This window comes from Anopheles darlingi, chromosome 2 (assembly GCF_943734745.1).
Source record: "Anopheles darlingi chromosome 2, idAnoDarlMG_H_01, whole genome shotgun sequence".
Lineage (NCBI taxonomy): Eukaryota > Metazoa > Arthropoda > Insecta > Diptera > Culicidae > Anopheles > Anopheles darlingi.
The window spans coordinates 45,625,439-45,649,402 of NC_064874.1; the positions used below are offsets into that span (position 1 = coordinate 45,625,439).

At 52.6% G+C, this 23,964-nt stretch overlaps 1 protein-coding gene across 2 annotated transcripts; it reads right to left on the bottom strand.

The window, feature by feature from the left end:
• Positions 1 to 1,586: 1,586 nt before the first annotated feature.
• Positions 1,587 to 22,366, bottom strand: LOC125950696 (protein hedgehog). 2 transcript variants are annotated; one of them, XR_007468741.1, is made up of 4 exons: positions 20,770 to 22,366; positions 7,587 to 7,848; positions 2,791 to 3,697; positions 1,587 to 2,306 (listed from the first exon to the last, which is right to left on the bottom strand). XR_007468741.1 is itself a non-coding variant. In XM_049678921.1 (3 exons), the coding sequence occupies exons 1-3, from the start codon at positions 21,622 to 21,624 to the stop codon at positions 3,021 to 3,023; spliced, it is 1,794 nt and encodes a 597-aa protein (XP_049534878.1). In that variant the 5' UTR covers positions 21,625 to 22,366; the 3' UTR covers positions 1,587 to 3,020. The 2 variants fall into 2 exon arrangements, 1 of the variants encoding a protein (XP_049534878.1); XM_049678921.1 differs by having other exon boundaries at positions 1,587 to 3,697.
• Between the last annotated feature and the right edge of the window lie 1,598 nt (positions 22,367 to 23,964).

The window sequence follows — 23,964 nt, forward strand, 5'->3', positions numbered from 1 at the left end:
ATCCGGGATAATCCGGAAAATCTCTATGATCATGCGGAAACCATTACCTAACAAAACCATTACCGGCAGGGTTGTCGTCTTCCATTGTCATGACATACCCAACCCACGGACGCCTGCCGAGTTTTATACTTATTTATTATTTTATAGAGTAATATTGACTTTAATGGTTTTAAAATCATCTTTTGGCCCGAGTTTTCTTAATTTTTTCAATTTTCGTGCCTATTTTCAACGACAACGGCCAATTCAAATTGAGCTATTTCAACTTTGAAATATTTCACACTAAGGGCGACCTGAATTTTTTTTTTAAATAAAAACGAATTAGGGTAATCGGAGGAGGCTGAGGGTGCGGAGTCACATTTTCCGTGGATGCTGACCCTTTCCAGAATATTCTCTGTAATTTTCTCATCAATCGAAACGAAAATGACAAAGATACAGATTATTGAAAAATCGCAATACATGGCTCGATACGTTTTATGAGCCCTTGGGACACCTCGCCTGGCTCAGGATCTTTAGGTTTCACGCGTGCAAGGTTCAGGATGCTTATGAAAACGGGCTCGTGGAAATCCCTCGCCAAAGTGGCACTTCATAATGTGAAGATTCTTAACAAGGAACGCTTGGAACGCCACGCTGCTCGTTAGATGGAAGTAAGAGTAGAAAAGGAAGCGTTCCACGCCGCTAGCAACAGGTTCAGCCTTCTAGAGGAAGAAGTAGATTGAGAGATTGTAAACAGCATCACTTTATCAACTGCAAAATGCTACCAAAAATTAAAAAAAATGGAAATTCAACAAAAAAACTCGGCGGGACTTCCAATTGTCTAGTAGCGCAACGATTAGTGTATCTCAGATAACACAACACGGGGAAGCGATGGACATCGCAAAAAGTGCTGTGCTGGTATTTTTTTTAGCAAATTATCTCAACAATAAGGCGTAAAAAATTGAATGGTTTCTTCAAATAATATCTTCTAAAATAAACCTTTATTTAGCCCGAATTAAGCTTATCTCCTAACAAATTAAGCTTATCTCCTAACAAATTAAGCATATAGCTAGCTATTCTTATTACATTTTAACTATACCTAATGATTGTATCACTAAACTTGCTGTTACATCCTTATATTTTTATTGATATTACTGTTATCAGTGAATCCATGGAGATTGTTCCGATGCAGCTAATGATGAGGATCCAGAGGAATGTCAGGTAAGGTTCAGGCCGCTGGTCACACATGATCATCTAAATTTTAGTCACTCCTACACGGTGTTGATATCCTGGAAATTTATGTTATAGAATTTCCTTCCGAGGTCGCCATGGCCACAGATAATTAGACGAAGCACGGCCGGGTTCAACATTGCCTTTCAGGAGCTTGATTAGCACGATCTGAACCATTTTGGGAGGAAGTTGATATTGCAGAAGAAAGAATTAACTGCATGCAGCTCTGCAGATAGCAACTACACTGCATAAAGTCCGCTGCAAATAGGCACCTCACTTACCCGCACCTGTCCCCCCGCTTCCACCAGCTTCGATTGTGCAGGATGTGATATCGATAACAGACTCAATCCTCGACATAAATAACGCATCACAATTTGGTTTTCCAGAAGATTTATAATATTTTATTTAGCTTATTTCCTGTACTATATGCAATAGATGCTCCTACCATCTGGTTCCGTCCGATTCTTTTGGCAGATTGGGAACGGTCTCCGTAATGCGCGACATGCTCCCTGCCCTCCGAGCAGCACGATGAATTGATCGATTTTTGGGCCACCCTCCGTCACCTAGCTATGGCCACACGGATAGCCAATCGCACCTTCGTAGCGCGCCTAGTCGGCGCCTCTCCGAGTCAATGAAATAGACTGAATGCCGTTCGAACGCGTTTACTTGGCACACGCCAATCGAGAAGAGTATCAAGCTGCACATTGCAGTGAACCACCACCACCGGTCACTACACCGTCTGGAACAATGTCGGTACAGCAGTGTCTAAAATTATATCACGGGTTCTCGTTTGCTTAGCGACATTTGCCGGCACTAGACGCAAATTTTGTTTACGGTTATCGTCATAAATTGTCCGCTTAGTGAATAAATACGCTTCATCCTTCATCCAAGTACGCTAACTTCTTCTACTACTACTTCTACTAACCGCATTACTACTGACGCATCGCTGCGTGCGTGTGTTTCCACTGTTTGTCAGAGAAAAGCATCCACAAAATGGAGAGACAGATACAGATTTGAATACAGACACGCTTCAACGCATTAAGCGCGAGAAACGCTCGTTCGCTCGCTCCCTACTCGCTTGATCACTGGCCAAAGAAAACATTCTGCTTACAGAGAAAGAGAGAGAGAGAGAGAGTTAAAAAATGAAGTATTAATAATTTAACAATCGCTTGCAATCCCTACTCCACTGTTCCACTGTGCAACGCTTTGCTGACGCGTTACACGTTTGCGTCACTATAACTACTTCGTTCTGTTATGTTACATAGTCTGGCCTCCTCCCCCCATCTTCGCGCTCAGCTCCGTACAACATAAGATAATAAATTATGCTCCCGATACACCATACCGTTCTATCTACCGTTCTGATGCTCCCGGGTGTTATCTTGTCCCCGTTTTCCGTCTACAACTACTTTCTATGACACCTCCTATATCGTCTTCCAGGTCCACGAGTCCAGGAGGTGGCGTGGTGGCCAATCTTTGATACAAACACTCATCAACGATGTTTTGAAAACCCTAAAAATCCTGTCGGAGCGTTTCACAAACATTCCAAACACGATTGCTAAGCAGACCGCGGGAGAGGGGGGAACTTACTTGTGCTAGTGTACTCGCTGCTAGTGTACAGGCACATATACTGCGCTGCGGAAACGTGCGCTCCGCAGATGTTGCAGCTCCTTCGGGTCGGGGTGGTCGGATAAATAATTTAATATAATTCTTCTCCTTCTCCTCGGATTGGGATCCCGGGTCCCATGAATGAATGTACAATTTGTTGTTTTGTTTTGTTTTGTTTTTTACAGTTGAACAGTTGGCTGCGTGAGGGGGTGCTAGTGATAGAGCCAGCTCGGTGGCACCAGGTAGTCCTTGATGGTGTAGAGCGACTTGGCGTACCAGTGGATGCCCTCGTGACGTGGCAAACTGAGGCTGTCGGTGGCACTGGCCCGTTCGAACAGTGACCACAGCTTCTCGACCATCCGGTACGGCAGAAAGCTCAGATGCGCCACCGTCTGGCTATCGATCAGCGCGTAACAGGATGCAGCGATCGTATCGACGACGATCGTGCCTTCGCGCGTCAACGGTGCATACACACCATCCGCCAGCATGGCCGATATTCGGTGTACGCGCCGTGGTTCGAGCACTGGCCCCTCGGTGTGACGTGCGGTACCGGCTTGGTGCACCAGAACGTGATCCCCTTCCCGGACACGGTCAGCGAAGACGAAGCGCGTCTCGGAGTGTTCCTTCCGCCAGACCATCACGAGATGGGCCGGTGTTACCTTGAGCATCGCTCCACCTTCGGCCTCGATCGTGACGAACTCGCGCCGCTGGTGCGTGTCCCGATCCATGAACATCATCACCTCACTGAAGACCGTGTTGCCGGTTGCATCGATGGCCTGCACCTTCTCACCGATCCGCAGTTCGCTCAGTCGCCTTCGGGTGCCCGATTCCGTCAGGACGGTGCTGTCGCCGGTGAAGCATCCGCTCGCATGGTTCGATTGGGACGAATCTGTGGAGAAGAGACCGAGACAGAAACAAAATGGAAGCGATTAATAATGATCCAATCGAAGGGATGCTCAACCTACATTTCTCTACACACACACACAACAAGAGACCGCTCGATCGCTCGATCCCATCTCGCCACATTCTCGCCGGCTAATAGCCCTCTCGGGGGTCCCGCGCGGCCCGCCCGAAGGAGGTTAATGAAGGAACAGTGAAAGCGGGGCCGTGGCCGAGCCGGTAAGGCGGAAAAGGAAAGGAAGCAAAACGGACAAAGGGATGAGGCCAGCCCAAACTAGGATACTCGGCATGGCACGGCACGGCACCCGAAGCGTGACCCGAAAACAAGGCTCACCGCGGCGCCATGCTGTGGTTAACATATTTACTATCTATTGATTTATTACACCCAAACCCCAAACCGAAAGGCAAAAAAAAACAATCTCGAAAACGGTCCCGGGTGTTGCAACAGAAGGGCAACCGAAAGGGAACGAACGGTGAACCGTTCTCACCGGAATGGTGGCGGCGGCTTCTCACCGATCAACCGATCGAGCCCGACGATTACCACCGGGACCGGGTGGTCGGTAAGATCCATTGTTGTGCGCACGCCGAAAAAATGGGCATCCGCAATCCCACAAACCGGCCAGCAAGCGGCCATCAATGGTGCAGGATAGCGATCACTAGCGAACTAGTTTCATTCGCTTCATCCGGGAGCTGCCTTCCCGGTTTACAAAATGGATGGCAAAATGGTGCACAGAAAATGGTTCATTTTTGAGTAACTAACATTTTTCTTGCTCTTTGAGACTAAAACTGCCCTGTTAGAGCCTGGCATGATGGCGGCAGTACATGGTTCATCAATTTTGGGTCTTATAAAGGTTCATTTTTCAAACATCAGGCGCTAATCTGTTCAGCTGTGACTCAGGTGGCTAAAATTTGTCAAAATTGCACAGCCTACTCCTCAGTTTGACGAATGAAAGGCTCCATCTTCTCCACCGCAAATTCCGCCCTTGGAATTGGAATTAATTTGATTTTTAAACCAGCGTGAGCGTGAGAACTGCAGCTTGCAGGTCGCACTCCCGGTCGAGTGCCTTACATAATCAGACGGCGATGTGTAAATAAACAAAACAAAATTATTTGTCCCTGTTCGCTGTGCTCTTCCCGTTCCCGTGTGTGTGTGAACGCGAATCACTGGGACAAACTGTAATGGAAACGTTCGGCGATCGGCGATCGACATTCCCATGCATTCCCGTGGTATTTATTGTTGTTTCGCTCTCGCCCCTTGTCTCGCTTCACTGGCGCAGCGCCTGAGGATGCTTCTCGTAGGGATGCAACATGTTCCAACATTCAACGATCGACATGATGAAGCAGCGCACATGATGAAACGCCATATCATCACCACAAAGTATCGATAGCGCTGCGCTGCGCTGTTCGGATCGTCTTTCCCGCCGAAGCGACGTCTCCTCCACCGTTATCATGTTTGTCTTTGTAGGTCTTTGGACTGAGTGACGCTGACGTTGTAACTCGATCGAAACGGAACACGCACTGGGCTGTATTTCAGAGGTTTCCCGTGTTCGTTTCATGTCGCGCATTGAAGTCTTTCGTTTATCTCGCGATGAGAAGCTTCTGCGGTAGTTGTGATCGGTCGTGTGTGTGTTTGTGGCGTTGCTGGAACATAATTTACGGTATGTTTTCACTCGCCAGTCAAGCTACAAAAAGGCAGAAGTAGATAAACGGAATACCACGGGCCAAACGGTCAAATGCAAAAACAAGGGGCCACCGGCATGAGATGGCATGTTTTCCGTGGATTTCGTGGCCGCTACACGGTAAACAATCGACCGGAATCGAGTGGCCAAACAACGAGTGGCCACCGAAAATCCCGGACCCACAATGGGGCGAAACGCAAAACGGCAAAAGGCAAAAACTCAATGTTTGCTCGGATGCTTTTCTATCGAAAAATCCTCCCGGCGGTGCCCAGATGACTGGGACTTCAGACTGGGCTGGGATAGAACCATACACACATACGCAGGAGAGTGAGAGAGCTAAGCAAATAATCCTTCGGGCCACGGGCACAAGGGCAACCATTTCCCAGGTTGGCCGCACAAGGATGTTGTTGATTGGTTTTTGGTGTGTTTTGGATTTGCCGTTTGGAGGGGTCGCCGCTGCTCGGCTGCTCGGCTGCTACACGCTCGGTCAGCAATCCTTTCCAACGCCTGACCACAGACACCGACCGTACCGGGCCGGATTTTCCGAAAAAAAAGGCGGATAATATCATTAGAAAATTAGTTTTTACACCCAACCGGCCCGACCGACCGACCGACCGCCGGCGACCGGCTTTCGCTCCACGGAGCCCACACACCACTCGAGCGAATCGACTCGAGACTTGAAGACTTTTGAATTGTGATTAGGCCAAAGGGCCAACCCTACGGGCCATGCCTGATCGGGATTATCCCCCGAAGGGTTAGCAGGTTAATCTGCCGCTGCCGGTGCCGCTGCTTGTGCTGCCGTCGCCGCGGCGAAGGCACTGACTTCTTGGTGGCTTTCCATTTCGGGTGCCTCAGGAACACGGATTTTTGGTCAGGTAACAGCACGTTGCTGTCAGTGTTCGCCGTTCGGTCCGTTGCCATGGTGAACGATTTGTGCAAAAACCTCCTTCTGGCCAGAAGACGCTTTCGGCAAGCTGATCATAGCAGGCTGCTCGATGCGTTGGTCACTCCCAGGGAGTGGTTTTTTTTTCAATTAAGTTTTGGGCCACGACGACGACGACGACGGTGCACCCGGGCCTCCAAAAAAGCGCACATTAAAATGCAAACATTCTTCACGCGCGACGACGACCATCGCGGCCGAGCCATCGCGCCGTAAAGTGAGAAATGGCGGCGCGCGATCACGAGCGCCATTGTGGGCAATGAAAAAACGAAAAAAAACCCCGGGACCCGGGGGAAGCCGGGGAAAAAGTTGGCCACAAAAAGTAATAATCATACTTACGACCATCGACACAGAGAGGGCCAGGCCAGGCCAGCCCAGTCGGTCGGACGGAACCATTAAAATTATAGCCCACTGCAGCAGCGCCAGCATTAACAAGATGCTGCTGATCTGCTGTTGCTGCTGTTGCTGTGGCTGCAGTTCAGTTACCACTTGAACCCGGGACCGAAAAGTCCGGGCCTAGGCTTGGTCCCGGGTCCGGGGAATCCAAAAACGTGCGCCGGATGCGTGGCCATTGCGAATGGAGGCGGCGGCAACGGCGGCGGCGACGTTGGTCGAGGTCGGTCGAGAATTAACAAGTTTCTCGTTAGCCCCGAGGACCTCGCGTTTGCGCGTTCCGTTTTGTGCGATGGAAAAGCGATGGAAAGCCGAGGGGCGGCCGGTAGGGAGGCCAAACACGACGTTAAATGGCGTAAGGCAAGGGAGGTTGGTCGGTCGGTTGGCGATTTGCATTCATCAAGCCGGGCAGAATCCATCATCCAGTGATGGCGCCTGGTGGTGGCGTGGTGTACGGAGTGAAGTGAAGAGAAGAAGGCAAAGAGTAGGAGGGAGAGGAGTAGAGGGGTTACAAAATACAGGTTACAGTGCGGCGCGAGAGCTGTCGAAGTTGCGCGAAAGCTGACGCTTTCGGCGTAAACTCAATTACTCTTCGGGCTCTCTGGCGGGCATCACTCCCTTCCCTTTCTCGTTGCTTGTTGCCATTTCCATTTGGTCCCACCATCTCGTGTCTCGGGGGGGGCACAACGCACAACGCTATAGATCGCGATCGGATATCGGATGGCGGATATCGATCGTATTACCATTGGAGCAAAAAAGTGGGATCGCGGCACCGCGTGGCGCGCGTCTTGTATTTCAATCCCTGTATCTGTCCCCTGGACAGTTCGACAAGAAGGGAAGGAGGCTAACAGGAGGACAGTACTTACCGGATTTGACGGAGCAGTGGATGTGGTTGCGACTTTCGTAAAACACCCAATCGAAGCCGGCTTCAACGGCGAGCCGGGCCAGCATACCGATCTTCGAGCGGTCCTTGTCCGACGTCATGATGTCGACGGCGCGGCCCTCGTAGTGTAGCGATTCGGGCGCATGCATATGATCCTCGTCCCAGCCCTCGGTCACGAGAAGCCGCAGCCCGGGCCACTGGTTCATCACCGAGACGGCCAGTATGTTGAGCTTCTCCTTGCAGCGCTAGATAGAGATAGAGAGAGACAAAAAGAGAGAGAGTGTGTGAGAGAGAGAGAGTGAGTGAGGAGATACGGTCGGTTGGCGGCGTCGCGTAATGGCGTCGCGCGACGCACGTTAATTAAATTATCCCTCATCACTAAGGGATGGTAATTATTTGTCAACAAGCCAATACCCCATAAACAATGGGTTTGCGGCCCCCGGAGAGTGCAACATCGCGACCATCACAGAAATCGTGCGATCGTGCCGCGTGAAGTAGTGGACAGGCACAGGCCCAGGCCCGGGACACACACACACACACGCACACGCACACGGAATGTCGGAATGCGATCATCGCTAATTATGGTCACCTTCTCGTGGCGGCGACGTCAGGAGCGACGTCGAGGAGCGAAAAGCAATTTCAGCAGCAAACTAGTTATCTTGGGTCCCCCCCTGTTTTTCTTATCATCTCCATCCGTTCGTTCGTTCGTCATGATCATGATCATCATCATCATCATCATCATCGTCACCGGACCGGTGTGGCGGGCGCTTTCATGCCTCATTTCAGGCCACTGGCTTGTAGCGAGTGTTCCGCAGGCTGGCGGGAAAACAAATGCCCGCTCATTTGCATTGACCACCACCAGCACCACCACCAATCGGTCTGCCAATCGGCCTCGGCTGATTAATGAGGTGCGTGTAGTGATAAAAATAAAAATTAATCTTCCCCTCCGGCCCTCGCCCGGCCACACCACACCACGAGACGACCAAAACCAATTCCCGCTCTTCCCTCTGATCGACTGATCGACGAAGGGCCGATGGCCGCGTTGATCGGCACGACGGTGACCGGGCGGGAGTGGTGATGGTGTGTAATTTTCCTCACTTCATGCCCAGGTACTGCCAGCTGCTTCCTCTTACAGAAATGGAGAAGAGACAGACAGAGAGAGAGCGCAAGACGTTGCTGCTGATGATGATGATGGTGATTGCTTCCTCTGCAATCATTGTCAGGATCGATTTGGTTTCGATCCGGGACCGGCGCGCGTACAACATTGTACGAAATTGTCGATCTGCCCGCAGTAGCTTTCGTCGACGACGATGGCGACTCCTTCGAGGCGGATTAAGCAGCAGCGACGGAGCGGCGAACCTTTGCCACCGGACGGGGACTGGGACTCCCAATTTTTCATCTTCAACTCCTCCAACAACAACAACAACGGCAGCCTGCTGCTGAAGCGAGGGTTCTCAAGACACCCGCCTCCGTGGCAATTCAAGATGGCTCCACCTCGCGATCGTCGTTCGTTGGGGATCGGTGGTGGTGGTGCTGGTTGTGGTTGTTGTTGTTGGGAAAGGCGTGGCCTAAATCGGACCTCCGGACGACGACGACGACGACGAAGAAGGTGAAGGTGATCCCGGCGGGAAGGTGAAACTCTCCCTCGCGCGCTGCTCGCGTACGCTCTCTGAGGGGGGCTTAAGGTCTCCGGAAGAAGAAAATGGAAGAAACCAAAAGCGCTGCTGCTGTTGCTGCTGCTGCTGAACGTGAGCAGCAGGTGAATCCACCGTTAGGTGCTTCACCATCTAGTGACCATCGTTGCCAGCAGCGTTGCTGCGGACGGGTTGCAGCCAAACATGCCAGGGTCCATCGAGTTGGACGACGCTCCCACGACACGCAGACCCACCCCATACCATTCGGGCCCCGGACCCCATTTTAACCGCGGTTTTCGAGCTCCGTTTTTTTTTAAATGGAATTTCCCTTTTAAGAGCAGCATTTTGGGACCACGGACCGACAGTAACCTAGCGAACGTACCAGCGCCTACTGCGCCTTAAACTGGCGCCCGGTCGAAACCAACGAAATGACCACGAACGACTCCCCGGGCTCAGAAATCTGACCCCTTTCTGGCCGTTCTGGGCGGCGTGAGGTTGCAACTGCAAGAACCGCCCTTCCCCCTCCCCCGCCATGCCACCTCGTTGACTGATGAGCACACGCATCAGGCATTCGCCGGGCGGTTGCAAAACCGTTAATTAGAAGCAGAAAACGCAGCGCCGAACGCCTGTCTGTTCCGACGCCATTTTGTTATTTCGACCGGTCGGTCCGCGGGTCCGCGGGTCCGCTGGTCCGAATTCCCCGAAAGAAAAACAATAGCAATAGCGCAACCAGCGCAAACGGACGGGGAAATAACAAAAAAAAAAACAGCCCGAAAAACCTGAAACCGAAATGAAACGCTTGGCGTGCCCGAGTCGCGTCGCGCGCCCGCGATCAAGGTGATCGTGTATCCCGCAGGACCATGTGGAGGAGTGCAAGGGTGCAGGGTGCTGCTCTCCGGTGCCTTTTCCACATACACACACACACACGTGTGTTCGTCTACAAAAAATCGAACGAACGCTAAATTAAAATTTATGTCCGCTCGGTGTATATTTATGCTCGTCGGTCGCCCGGACGTTGGAGTTTTGGACGCGGTTTACGCGTTCCCCGGTTGAGGGAGAGGCGGAGTGGAGGCGGGGTCATTTGAGAGAAAAAGAAGAAGCAGAGAAAAAATCGTTGCCAGCGACGTCTGCACATTCCGTTCCGTTCCGTTCCGACGACGACGACGACGACGACGAAGACGACGACTGTTCGAGTCTAAGACGCTTCGTCACAGATGTCATATTAAGGGCGGCTAAATGTTGTCACGCTTGTCAGGCGCATTGTCATGGTGGGCATCATGGTGCCCGGCCGGCCAGCCAGCCAGCCAGCCAGCCATTTTCGTGGTCGAAACCGAAAATTCCTTCGTTTTTCCTTCGAGTCCCTGTGTCGGTGTCTTCCTTTTTCTTCACGGTTCTCGGTTCGGTTCGATGCATCCTTGGCTTTTCCCTAGAACCGAGAGGTGGACCGACAACACACACACACACATTACACCAGGGAAGAGGTTGTTTGTTTTAAGGGGCTACCGGAGACGAATCGATTCTCCCTCGAGGTCCCTCGAGGTCGACGGAGAGAGGGAGAGAAACACAAAGAATTAAAGGTCCACCGGAGTCCAGAGTCCGCCCCCCGGGGCGTTTGTTTCCTCGGTTCGGGTCGATTCGATACGGCGTCTAAATATTTGGAAGCTTTTAGAGACCGAGAGCGACCACCGATGGCCCTTCCTGGGATGGCCTTGGTTTGAAGGAGAAGGAGGAAGTCCAATGTCCACCCCGTGGTGCGGAAGCGTGACATTTGCGTGACGCTTTCGGGGATTCGATCGCCCGGAAATCGATTGAACGCAGTCCAGTGACTTCGAACCCGTGGCCTGGAGTCTGGGAGTGTTCAGCTCTGACTGAGTTTGTGGTCCAGCATCAACACCACCAACAAAAGCAGCGGAGGATCGCTTCTGCTCACACACACACACACAGGCACGACGGATGCCCGGTAGCCCCCCGGGGGTGTTGGTCAATGTTTGCTGGGGCCACTACAGAAGTGGCCGCTTTCCAGGATACGCGTCCGAGGTCCGCGAAGGGTTGAATGGAAATTTACACTCGATCGTTAATTTTTCCTCCCCCCCCCTCCACTCCCTTAGGTTTGTTGTGTGGAACTTCGGGAGTGTGAGAGCCCTTTTTTCCTTTCGGTTAATTATGTTTGCCAACTCGTTTGGCGTCCGGTTTCCCACCGGGAGTGACCGGATGATTTACTCTGGCAATTAGCATCACCGCCACTGCCGCCCCGTGGACGACGCTGGAGCGATCCTGTTGGCCGTATCCTGAATGGGCGCAACCATGGAGTGGACGGGGCGGCCATTGTGGTGGCCACCATCGTGCCACCTAATATCATATGGTAAACATGTATTGTGGCCCCTTAGTTGTGGCGCTCTGATGGACGCTAATTGGGCAGCTTTCTGTTGGTCATTTTGCCATTCCATTTGCCGTGTATGTGTGTGTGTGGGTTCCGATGCTCAAAATACACGCTGGAGTGTAGGCGCACCTACCGGGCCCCCGAGGCCCCAACCAGCTTCTTGGGTAATGGGATTTCAATCATAAAGTGTCCACCAGGCATCCAGCGACGCGGTCAACGCTCGCGGATTACCTCAGCATTACCGGCCGACGGGGCCATGTGTCAAAATATTTTCGTCAACCATCATCAAACGGTCGTCCTTCAGACCCTCTGTGGCCTGTGGTGCGCGCGCACTGACCGGAATCCTAATGCTAATCGCCGGAGCACGATCCACGATAGCTTAAATAGAGAATGGTCGTGGCGACTGACTGACTAACCATTCCCTTTCCCCCGGAGATAAACACACACTCAAGCACATGCACAGTGACGAGTAGCACACTACTCAAGCGACGAACCGACGACTGACGTGTGCGACAAATTCCCCTGTTTTCGGACTTTAAAAGACCTTAAACGATTGTCCCGCGAGCGCGCCTACGGGATGATAAATGGATGCCCACGGATACCCCCGTGAGGGGGCCCCTTGAGGGCTGGCCATTTGTCATTGGGAACTACCGACCGACTGGCCCCCGGTGCACTGAAGCCACAAATCTTAAAGATCCCCCCTCCCACCTTTCCGAAGACCGCACCGCGGAACAGGGAACGGTACCGCCACCGGGGTTGTTGTCGCCGCGTCTTGTGTTCTGTATTTTCTCTTCGCAATCGAAGCTGGCTCCGCTGCGTTCCTTCTCTCGGTGTCCGTTCGTGCGTGTGTGTGTGTGCGTGTGTGTGTTGGCGTCGTCGTCGTCGTTGTCGGAGGCATAAAGGCGACGAATTAAAAAGAGATAAGTATTAAATTACATCGCATTAATATATAACTCACTTCTTTTGGGGGCATTTCAAGTTCAGACCCCGGGACGTGCACACACACACGCACACGCACAGTGCCCTTTTCGTGGTTCTGCTTCCACTTTTCCACTGCTGGTCCCAAATCATAGTCGGCCGCGCCTGGAAACGGAGCAACCTAACCGAAATGCCAAAATCTTCTTTTTGGGGTTCATGTTCGATGTGAGAGCAGTAAGCACGGCCATGAGCGAACCCCACCACGGACGGACAGACTCTCGATCTTCCCTTTACGCCAAGGATTAAACCCAACGACACCCTCGACGACGACGACGACGACGACGACGACAGAGTGTCTCTTTGCGTCGATGTCGTAAGCTGTCATAATTTACTTCAATCGAGCAACACCTATTCTGTTCCTCAAGAGGGGCAGCGTGTGTGTGTGTGTCTTCGGGCGCCTCCTCGTCATGATTGATGGCCCACCCCAGGATGGGCCACCCCCGGGGAGCGCTAGTTCCAGCCAGCCAACCAGCCAGCCAGCACAGGAAGTTAGTTAAGAGGAGAGATCGATTGTGATTAAAATGTAATCTTATATAATACGTGCAACTGTTCGCAATCAACGTCGCCACCGCCAACACCGACAGCCTGCTTCCCACTTTTCACAACTCTCTTTCTCTCTCGCCCCCTGCTTGTCTGCTTGAAACTCTAGCTCTAATCATCGGAACACAAGTGGCCTCCGTTCCGTACGTCGTGGCCCGTCGTATCACCTAACGGGGTATCGATGATTACAATCGCAGCAGCAGCCACAGCAGCGGCAGCGGTGGCAGGAAGGAGCAGCACCGCTTTGGCATTGGCACCGGGTGCGTACCGGTTACGGGATCAGGTTTCCCCGACCCAAGGCTGCTCCGTAGCATCGGCATCGGCAGCAGTAACATCGCCACCGACCGGATGATGATGATCGATGGATTGATCTCTGGCCTATGCGCCAGATCGGTCTGTGTGTGTGTGTGTATGTGAAAGCCAACTACCAGACGACCTCCCGTGAGCCGCACTTGAGGCAGGTTAGGGCGCCTTTTCGCCTGACTGCCATTTCATGCCGACAGCCAGCAAGCCAGCCACTCGCTGCTCGGTGGAAAAGTGGCCGCATGGAATCCTTAGAAGCGTGTGTGCCGACCAATCGAACGCGGAAGCCACCATCCGAGAGAGAGAGAGAGCAAGAAAGAGAGAGAGCGGAACCTGGTGCGAGGATCAGTATCCGGAGGATACCGGCGTAATAGGATACCCGGAGGGCGCGGGAAGCGATCGATATCGATATCGAGATCTGATGCCGATATTGCCGCCACCTCGGCCCTCGGCTGCTCGGTGTGGTCGCTTCGTCCACCGCTGCTGCTTCTTCTTCTTCTTATACTTCTTTTGAGACTGGAAAAAGGGGAAAAAAAGCTGAAGAAAAATCACCCCGGATGATCAAGAATGCGACACATTTTTGTGGTCAGCGATCGGTTCCTTGTTTTTTCATTTTTTTGGTTTTTGGACACAAACGGACAAAGGAATCCATCCAAGACGTGTCAGGGGTGAGCTGAACGAACGACATCCGGATCATGTTTGGGGCTTTTTTTTGCTGATCAACAGCAGCAGCACCAGCAGCAACATACAGTGACGGTTCCCCAAAAACCTGCCTCTGATCAACTTGCACCGTGAAGCAACTATTTGCATCGTTACCATCGTCGGCAAGGTGAGCAATTGCGGCGCACCGAGCTGCTGCTGCTGCTGCCACTGCCACTGGTTCCATTTAAGTCTTATTTATGAGACAGCAGACCACGAAACGTTTAACGCTGCACTGGTGCAGGGGAGCGGTTACTCAAGCGACGGTCAAAACATTGCAACTGCGATCTCACCGCGGGAGGTTTCGGGAGCGGGGCCCGCTTGTAAGTACATGTGTCACCGGCAGTGACAGGAGACGCGAGCTTAATGTCACCAATAAATGTTGTGTGTTCTGCGCTCGTTCGAAGCGCAACGAATGCCTGCAGCATGCCGCCAATGCGCGCACCGTCGTCCTCGTCGTGTCGTGTCCTCTTGTTCGCGCTCTTCTTCTCTTCGTATCGTTCTCCTTTGCCTGGCCGTTGCCGCCATCGAGCGTTAATCTGTGCGTCGTACAAGGGAGGGGATGCGGCTCTTTAATCGGCTCGGGCTTCTCGTTTCGGTGCCATTAAACCGATGCTCACAATTACAAATTACATAAACATTTGAATTCCTTCCCCCGACCAGGCTCGCAGCATGACAAATCGCGCACTCTTCAGGCGCGGTGCTGGTGCTGGTGTCCAGGGAGGGACCCAGAAGGGGAGAGCAGCGAAACCAATCTCGACAGCAACGCGAGACGGCCTGGACCGAACGTCGAGCGAGCGTCTCACGGTCTCTGGTGCTTGATCCTGGCGCGTTCCCTAGATCCAAAAACTCACCGAACGCTGGAGCTCCGGAGAGCGGCTCTTTTTTGGCCATTGTTCCTTCGGTACATAAGACATTATCTGTATTCCGCCGGTCAGAGGAGCACGAGAGAGGCCGCCGCAAGCAAGATCGATCGCTTGTTTGGAGCAACCAACCAACCAACTATCTGACTTCGTAACTCCCGACGCACCGCACGCTTTTAAATTCGCCATCACGCCGCGATCGGTCGCGATCGTTCCAGCGATTCCTTCTCCACGGTTGAGGTTCACGTGCTGTCCTCCCACCCCACCAGAGAGAGAGAGAGAGATAGAAAGAGAGCCAGTAGTGAGCCCGAACACGAACACGACACGTTCGCTAGATCGCTGGCCGGTGATAGGAAATTGCTGTTCTGCTTTTTTCTCCCCCCGGGGAGCGTTGTTGCGCCATGTTGTTGTGTGAGTCTAGGAGTGTTCCCGGTGGTTTTTCGACCTTTCGCGACTAATGGAGCATCATATCATACCGTAACCGTTCTGGAGATCCACGGTCCATTCCACGGTGCATTCCATTCGAGTGAGCAAATTTCGTGGGCCCCCGGGTTCTCACTTCCCGGGTTTGTGGTGAGTAAGGGATGCTTTGCTCATGTCAAGAAGATAGCATGCCATGATTCAGCTTCCAGAAAACAGCTTCCGCTGGGGTTTTATGGTGTGGCGCTTCAAGTAGGCTATTGTTTCACTCGAGCAGCACACAATAGAGTTTGCGAGATTTTGTCGCAAGTGGAATTCGAATAGTAATTTGGGTTGTTGTGTCGGTTGAAATGACCCATTTCAAATGGGCATTTTCTGCGCATTTCACCACACTGGTTGCACAACTACCACACACACACACACACACGCTGACACAAAGCTGGCGAGCATCGTTTATCGTTTTATGAAATGTTTGTTTTCCCTTTTTTTTTCCCCTCTGATCACCATTTGCCGCCCAGTTTTATAGTAGATCATTATATCATTCACTCCGAGGATTTTCACTTGGCATTCACAGCCCCCATCAGCCGGGATGCAGCCACCGAACGGCTGGCCACCGCTGCGGTCCGGTCAGATTTTTAAACACACAAAGTTGGACCTTTTTTTGGTTTTTTTTTGGGGGGAATTTTGGCTCAAGTTCATTCGGGCTACCCCGGGCCCGGACACCCCTAAAAATGCCTCCCTCGTCTCTTCGTCTTTCCCTAATTAGCGCCTTATAAAGGCGCTATGTGCGGCCACCACCACCGCCGACGAGGCCGTGAGGCCGCGCGGCGGTCTGGTTTTGCGTGGGGCGGCGGCAGTTCGAGGCGAACTTTACAACCGTATTAACTAATGCCTCTTATAGGTTTACAACTCACCGCACCGCACAAACAAATAGCCCGCCCGTCCGGCGGTGCGCTAGATGCTCGCGCCTGCGCCCGCAATCCGCCAAACCGACCGACCGGCCGGCCAACGGCACCGGTGCCATAAAAACCCGGTTCGAACCTCTCCGCCGAAATGCCGAACGATGACGACGATCGGAGTCCACTTGACTGAACAGCAGCAGCAGCAGCAGCACAAGCGGCAACAAGGGGACGGGCGGCTGACCAAGCCAAGCCAAGAGGCCATGCCATAAATTCCATAATTGATTGAAACGATGGACGGGATTTCTCGATGGATCTCGCGGGACCTCCGCGACTAAATGCCGATTTACGGCACATTTAGCGTAAGAAATGGAAAACCGATCCCGCCGGTCGATCGGTTTTATGCACGGCCAGTTGGCCAGCGTTGGCCTCTTGGCTGCTGATTGTGTGTCGATTTGTAGACCACAACGGCAGCGGCGGCGGCTGCGGCACAGGCGATCATAAATCGATCATAAAGCAGCGCTCTCCTTGCAGGAACGGCCACGGAATTCGCCGGTGGAAATAAGGTCACAAAATCAATCTGCCTAAAACCGCGCGTACCAGCGGGCCTGATTATGGTGGGATGGTCCTCCCAGTCAGCCCAGTCCTGAAGTCTGTCCGGAGAAAGGAAGTTGGCATTAGAGGGACCGCCGTTGCCGCCGCTGTAAGCCGATCATCTCGCGAGGTCGCGAGCTCGTCCCGGCACATGATTTACGACCTACCGAGCAAACGGAGGACGGAACAGATCAACCTCAACCGCACCTTGGGACACACCTGCCACTACGCCATGTGTATGTGTGTGTGTGTGCGCGCGTTTGTGGTGAATTACAATCTGGAGCAACGGAACGGCGTCGCAAACGACGATTTGCCGTCCTGCGTCACGCCGTAAATCGGCGGTAATCGTGTGAAAAGGGCGGGTAGGAGGAAGAAGAGTCCGTTACGAGGTGGTGGTGGTGGTGCTGGTCATTGGAATGCACACTGCAACTTGACCTCGCGAGCTGACGCGAGGAGAAGAGCTGGTCTGGCAATGAACGGTAGAAAAATGGTCGCAAGCGGCGCTCAATAAATCCGTGCCAACAATAACCGCAACCGGGTCACTGAAGTAGTGGCCACTACCAACCCGGGGGGTGGGGACCAACCGGTCATTCCAAAGGCGGGGGGCGGTGGCGTGACAGATTGTGCCGCTTAGCCGCCGGATCGCGGTCAAGTGTCAAAACTATCGGGTTCGCTCGGTCGGTCGGTCGGTGACAAAGAAGCGTGACCGGGGAGGGGTGGGAGGGGGTGTGGGGGTAAGAAATCTGTGAAATAAATAGAACCATCCGTGACACCTGCCACAATTTTCAAGGGACCAAAGAAAGGGTTTTCCGAGTGAACTCACTCTGTCTCGGTCCGTCTCATCATCATCATCATCGTCACCGATGGTAATCCGTCATCCGGACCGGCATGCCACGTTGGTTGCCACGCAACGACGGCAGCGTCAGGGGGTTGCTTATTATTATGGGGGTCATTGCGCAAATATTTGACATTATCGTGCAGCTGTCAAAAGCGACAGCTAAATATTTATGTTCTGAACCAGATTTCAGGCCCGCCCTTTCCTCATTCGCACCGCGCTCGCACTCATATGAGTGTTATTGTTTTCCGTCGTCCGTCGTCGATGCGTTTGTTGTGTTGTGCGTTCCGCTGTACCGCGTTGCGTCGCTTCCCTGCCGCCCGAGCACACGTTGTTGTCCGCGGAGCGGAGCGGAGATCAACAAATTGGTAACGCGATCCGAACGCGCCGGCGCACCCTTCCTCGTGTCCTCGACGACTCGACGGGCTTCGCGCGTTGTTTGACAAGCGAGTGTTGTTAACATCGCCTCGGTACAAGTGTTTTCCCTGCCGTTCGGCACTTGAGAATGGAGAATGGTCAGCCAACCAGCCAGCCAGCCAGCCAGAGGAAGGAAGGACGGGAGATCCTTGCGCATCTGCGTTCCGTGCAGCTCGGGAGTCCGGAGGTGTTTATGGTAATTTTCGGTGTCCCACCACCAGCACCAGGCCAAGACATTAAAAGCTTTTCCATTTCCGTATCGCACAGTAAAAGGTTCGCTGCTTCGTATACCCATCAGCACACATACAGAGACGGTGGTGGTGGACTAGTGGTGGACATACCAAAGATGCGTGCACCAGCAACGCAGCACCAGAAGTGGGTGAGAGAAAGAGGCGACGAGCGATTATTTAATTTTTAATGATTAAATATTTTACCTCTTCGGTTCCACCATCACACCTCTCTCTCTCTCTCTCTCTCTCTCTCTCTCGCTCTCCGGTTAGAGAGCCTCCTTCCCTCCCCAAAAGGATTAGAGAAAGCTGAGGCAATGGTCAGTGGGCAAAAGGTAAACGATCGGACCATCGATTGCTGCTGCTGCTGACCGATCGACAGCCGGCTGGACGGGATGTGCAGCAAGCCTAGGAAGTCTCAGCGGCCGCCAGCTAGCGGCAGCACGGTTTGTTGTTTCTTCCTCTCCTCTTCCTCCTCTCACTCCTCTCACCCAATTGCTTGATTTGTTTAAGCTTAAGAGCTTAAGATTTACTTAGAGCGAAGTGGCCGTCGTCGTCGTCGATGACGTGCCGTTGGCTGGCTGGTGGTGCTAGGTGCGATTTTTAATATCACTCAAACGCCTCTGCCACCTCTCCCCACTAAAAGGGAGGGACAGCAAAGTAGCATTGTGACTCCGATCTGCGTCACTCCCGTTGGGGATCAACCGTTGGAGGCTTTTAATTAAATTTTCATAATTTATTTACATTCGCGCCATCTCAATCAGTTCGCGGGCAGGAAGGAAGGGGTCTGGAGTTTGCACTTTGGCCATCCCCCCCTCGGGGCCACCGAGCACAAACACAGGCGTGTGCGCGCACGCCTAGGCCACAGGCGCGCTCTCCGAGATGAGCCGCGAGACGGCAAATACGAATAAACATAGTAGTCGCAGAAGGCCACGCCGTGCCGCGCTGTCATTGTCATTGCTCTGATCGTTGCCAGATTGCTCGCTTGACACACTCGCGACAACCAGACGCAGCAGGCCGTCGAAGCAGCATCGCGAGCATTGATCAACGACGCCGAAGATGGCGGATGGTTTGATGACGGAATTTGCGTGGCAAAGTGATAAAATGTAAACAAAATAGAGCGCTTAGAACGACGACGCTTTCTACGCGGTACCGTAGATCCGTCGACAGTCAGTGCCCTAGAAAGATGCTGACGAATGCTGGAAGAACACTGGAGTCTCTTATGGGTTATGATATGAACCAGGCACCGGGAATTCGCTGATCTGTCAAATCCGATGCAAAGGCAAAGGCACAAAAGCAAGAAATCGCTTCCATTCGATCCATTTAAAGGAGGGGAAAAATTAATCGATCGAGCTACATCCGGCTGCACGGTCCGAAATCAGTGTTCGATTGAGACAGCTGACTGTACGCCCTCCGTCGCGATTGTCGCTTGACGTAATTTATGAGGCTTGGCTGTGGACCGCTTGGCGCTCCATCAACACGCCAAGATTCCGTCAACTACTTGACGGTTGCACCTCGCTAAACGCGTCACTTAATGAACGCTGCGACGTCATTTGTAGGTCCCCGGTGAGGGTGTGTGTGTGTGCATGTCCGGGATTGCGGCGTTTCGCGATTAGATTACCGAAAAAGCCCGCTCCCTGTTCTCGATATCGCGAATGGTGCCCGCTCGCGCGCTCGTATATTTATATCGATGACTGTGCCGAATCGAACTAAACATCGGTTGGGCCCGGAGCGATAAGCGCGATCGGTAATTCCATTGCATTCCGATTACGGGATAGGAGGATTGCAGCCCCCCCCCCTTGCCTACCTCACCCTTTACGATAACGCACCCCGGCATTCGGTGTGAAGCTTCTAGAATGAGGTCGTGTTTCGATATAAATCGTGTTTTTTTTTATCGAAACAACACCACCAACACTCGTGTAAAGCTTGTGAATGCGATAACGACTGGTGCTGCTGTTGCTGCTGCTGCTGCCAGGATTAGCACTCCTCCGGTGGGGCCGGAGTTCAGACCGGACTGGACCAAACCAGGGACCACGCATTGAGCTGGTGGGCTGGCGCAGAACCTGAGCTCGAACCTTGACAGACAGACGCTTCATCGCTGGCCTTGCATCCGCCCGTAAAACGATAAATACAGAAGTTAAGGATGCGATTTTATGGCCCTAAGAGCTCCCGGGCCCTAGGAGATGATGGACACGTGTGCACGGTGACCTTCGGGAATGCAAATCCATTTCAAGGCAACCGTTGAAGCTCCCTGTTGAGACGCTCGAGGTCGCGTTCTCTCGAGAAAGATGCAATTAGGTAAATGTTTATGGGGCAAAACAAGCATCTTGCCGACTACCACCGGACCCCCTCCCCGGTGGCCATTTGTTGTACCAACCTGTGTCATCACCCGATCGGCACCCGTACCCTCCTCGTCCTTGAAGATGATGTCCTTGTTGTAGTTGGTTTCGAGGTTCCGGAATTTGCTGTCGTTGCGCGAGATCGGTCCCTCCTGCATGCCGGACGCGGACAGCGAGTTTTCGCTGACGTTCGGGACGTGCTGCTTGAAGACTAGGGGCAGCAGCTTCCGGGTACGGCGCGGTCCACCGATACCACGGCCCGGACCACACGACTGGACGGCCGGCAGAAGGTGCAGCAGCGCCAGCAAGGCCAACAGTAACACCGTCCGCTGCTGCTGCTGCAGCCGCACCCGCCACCGTTTACTACCGGAAGCCGCCAGGCGGTCACTGGGAATGTTGCTGGTGCTGCTGATGTTGGCACCGTACCGTAATCGGTGCGTTCCGGGCTGTTGCATCTCCGTGCCGGACCGTGGCCACTCGCGAACACGCACTGTAAGCTGTGGACACTCGGTAGCTCGGTTGGTGAGGCTACTGGTGTCTACTGGACTGTTGCTACCGTTGGTAACGATGGTGTTGGTTGCATCTAGCGCGCTCGACACTAGCGGTTCCGCGGCGGTTACTTTCGCTGGCAGCTCCACCACTACTGCTGATGATGGCGCACGGCCGATTCGCACGACTGTTGATTGCATTCTGCCCTCGGCCGTGGCCATCATCATCATCAGCGGTATCTGCATCGGTTGTAGCTGACCACTGCTACTGCTACTGCTACTGCTGGCCCCGTCTGTTGCTGCTGCTGCTGCTGTTGCTGCTGCACTCGTCATCACTCGTCTCCTGTCACTGCACAGTGCGCAACGTCGTAGCGGGCGCGATGATGCACCACTCTTGCGGTACATCAAGCCTATCGCGTCAGTCGACTCTTGAAGTCGACCGCACACCACACTAGAGGACCACTTCTGGGGGGGCAAACACTAGAATCGCTGGTCGCTCGCTCGCCTGGTGCCTGGTGCCTGGTACCTTAAACCACGCACACACGCACAGGAGATTCACACACACGATCGCGCACACCGAAAGGCACACCACGCTGGTAACACTATTGGCATCTAGGCCAACGCACACACACACACGCACGCACGCACACGCACAGCACGGTGGCACGGTGGCTACTAAAAATCGGCTCCACCAAACAAACGGTACACTCCACTCAAAATGGTGGGCAAAGGCACATGTCACTTTCTGGGCCGGCCCGGAACAGCACCTCCTAATGTCACCCTTTCCCTTTTCCCCGCGGGGTAAACCTCAATTCCAATCTTGGTGTACTGCGTGTACTCCTCGGAAATTGCAGTCGCAATGCGGTCGGAAATTGTTGCACTTTCACCAGATGCCACGTGGCGCAATTGAATAGTAGTTAGGTAGTAAGTGTTCTTCTAGTAGCAGGTAGTGGCACTTCCGTTTCCGTTTTAGTGCGCACTTACACAATTCTCACAGTCTCACGTCCGCCAAGAAGTAGGGGTAGCTGGTTGGTTGGTTGGTACACTTCACGGTTGCTGCTGCGGAGCAGGCGATGGTAATTCGACTAGCACTAAATTAGAACTTGAGGCGAGCTTGAGAAAAGCTATCGCTGCAGTGCGTGCGGTGCTGCTGCCGCTGCCGTCGAAGCCAAAACCCGAGGAGCCAATGAAAAGTGCTCGTTAAAATGGTTAGAGCGAGCACACCGTCGGTTGCCCGGTTGGTCTCGTTTTTTCGCTCGTGCTTCGGCCGAGGGCGTTCGGACGTTTGAGTGAAGAGAGTGAAGGCGAACGCGAGCGAGATAGCGCTCGAGCCGGGCCGATGATGAACTTTTGCACAAAATGCTTTGAAAAATGTGCAAATTTCTTCTGGAAGTTTGTGAAATTGTTGGTAAACTTAAAGTTTAGCATAATATTTGCAGCATCATTTCCATTTCGATGGACTTCTATTTAATTTCGGGAAATAATTCAACGCGAATACATGAAAAAATAGTTTTAATTGTGAAAATAATTTTCCCCTTTAGTGTACTTAAACGATGTCGACTAAATTCACATTCCTCTCGCGAACCACCATGCCTTATTATCATATTGGCACATCTTCGAAACACGACGGACGATCATTTTTTAGCCACAAGTATTTCGCAACTAGGTCGCAAATGAGACGCAATTTATCTCGTAATAGCTCTCGCAAGATACCAAGAAAACCATTTGAATGCGATCTAATGGACTGATCGGCAGATCGACTTCATCATCCTGGCCACCGTGGTCGTGTGTCCCATTGAAGTGGCTGCTAGCAGCTGGGAAATTGACTTCAATTTCATTGAAGAAGCTAACTAAACCCCATTTACTCAAAACCAAATCCACCAAAATGGGCAATCGCGGCGCTCGCTGAAAATGGCTCTCCGGCAGTCATCGTGGAGGGGGAAGATCGCGACGAAGAAGACCAGCAGCAGCAGCATCCAAAGCAGACATTCCGCCGAGAGGTCCAAAATGAAATATACGCACTCACGAATGCGAAAACGAACGATCGCACAACAGAGACAAGACAAGAAGATGTTCGTCGCGCGCACCTCCTCCTCCGCCACCTGTACCCCCTAGCGAAGGAAGCTGCTGCGGCCGAGAAAGAGAAGACACTAGTCGAGCTCACCTCATCGCGCGGGAGGACAAAAATAAAAGCACGAAACGAAACGGTGAAAAGGCAGACACGACGAAATACCTGAAATCCCGCCCTTTCCGAAACCTTTACATAAAGGAAAACTTATATAAATGAGCGTTTATTTTTATTTTTTCTGTTCGCCGTTCGTTTCTTTTCGAGCTCTCGCTTCGAGCACCTTTCTGATCTCCGCGATCTCTCGCTTGCTTCGACTACGGCGCGGCGGCGGCCGGTTGTACATATTTCATCCACTGCTCCGAACTACTCCGAACGTGGAGTTCGCGTTGTTGTCGTTGCTCGGACCAGGGCATTTTTCAAAGCTCAGCAGCCCCATTCCTGAACTTTCGCCATCGATAGGACTGGGCCTTCTTAACCGTTTCGGGTCAATGGTTTCGTTGGTCACGTTTGATGTGCTGCAGAGGATTAGCAATGATTTTGCATGATCATCAGCTCCACCTTTTACATAAGCGAGTGCCAAACTGTGTAACCACTTTGCAGATTTGCCATTGTACAAGCGATTCATTCGAGATGTTCATTGAACAACAGCGCGGTCAGGGATATCTGGGGGTTTGAGT

Bases quoted from the DNA above. Each gene is read 5' to 3' on its own strand.
- LOC125950696 (XM_049678921.1), bottom strand. From the start codon at position 21,624: ATGTACCGCAAGAGTGGTGCATCATCGCGCCCGCTACGACGTTGCGCA. The intron at 7,849-20,769 runs GTTGGTACAACA...ATCTCTATCTAG, and splicing joins CCGATCGGGTGATGACACAG to CGCTGCAAGGAGAAGCTCAA. The intron at 3,698-7,586 runs GTAAGTACTGTC...TCTTCTCCACAG, and splicing joins CCACTGCTCCGTCAAATCCG to ATTCGTCCCAATCGAACCAT.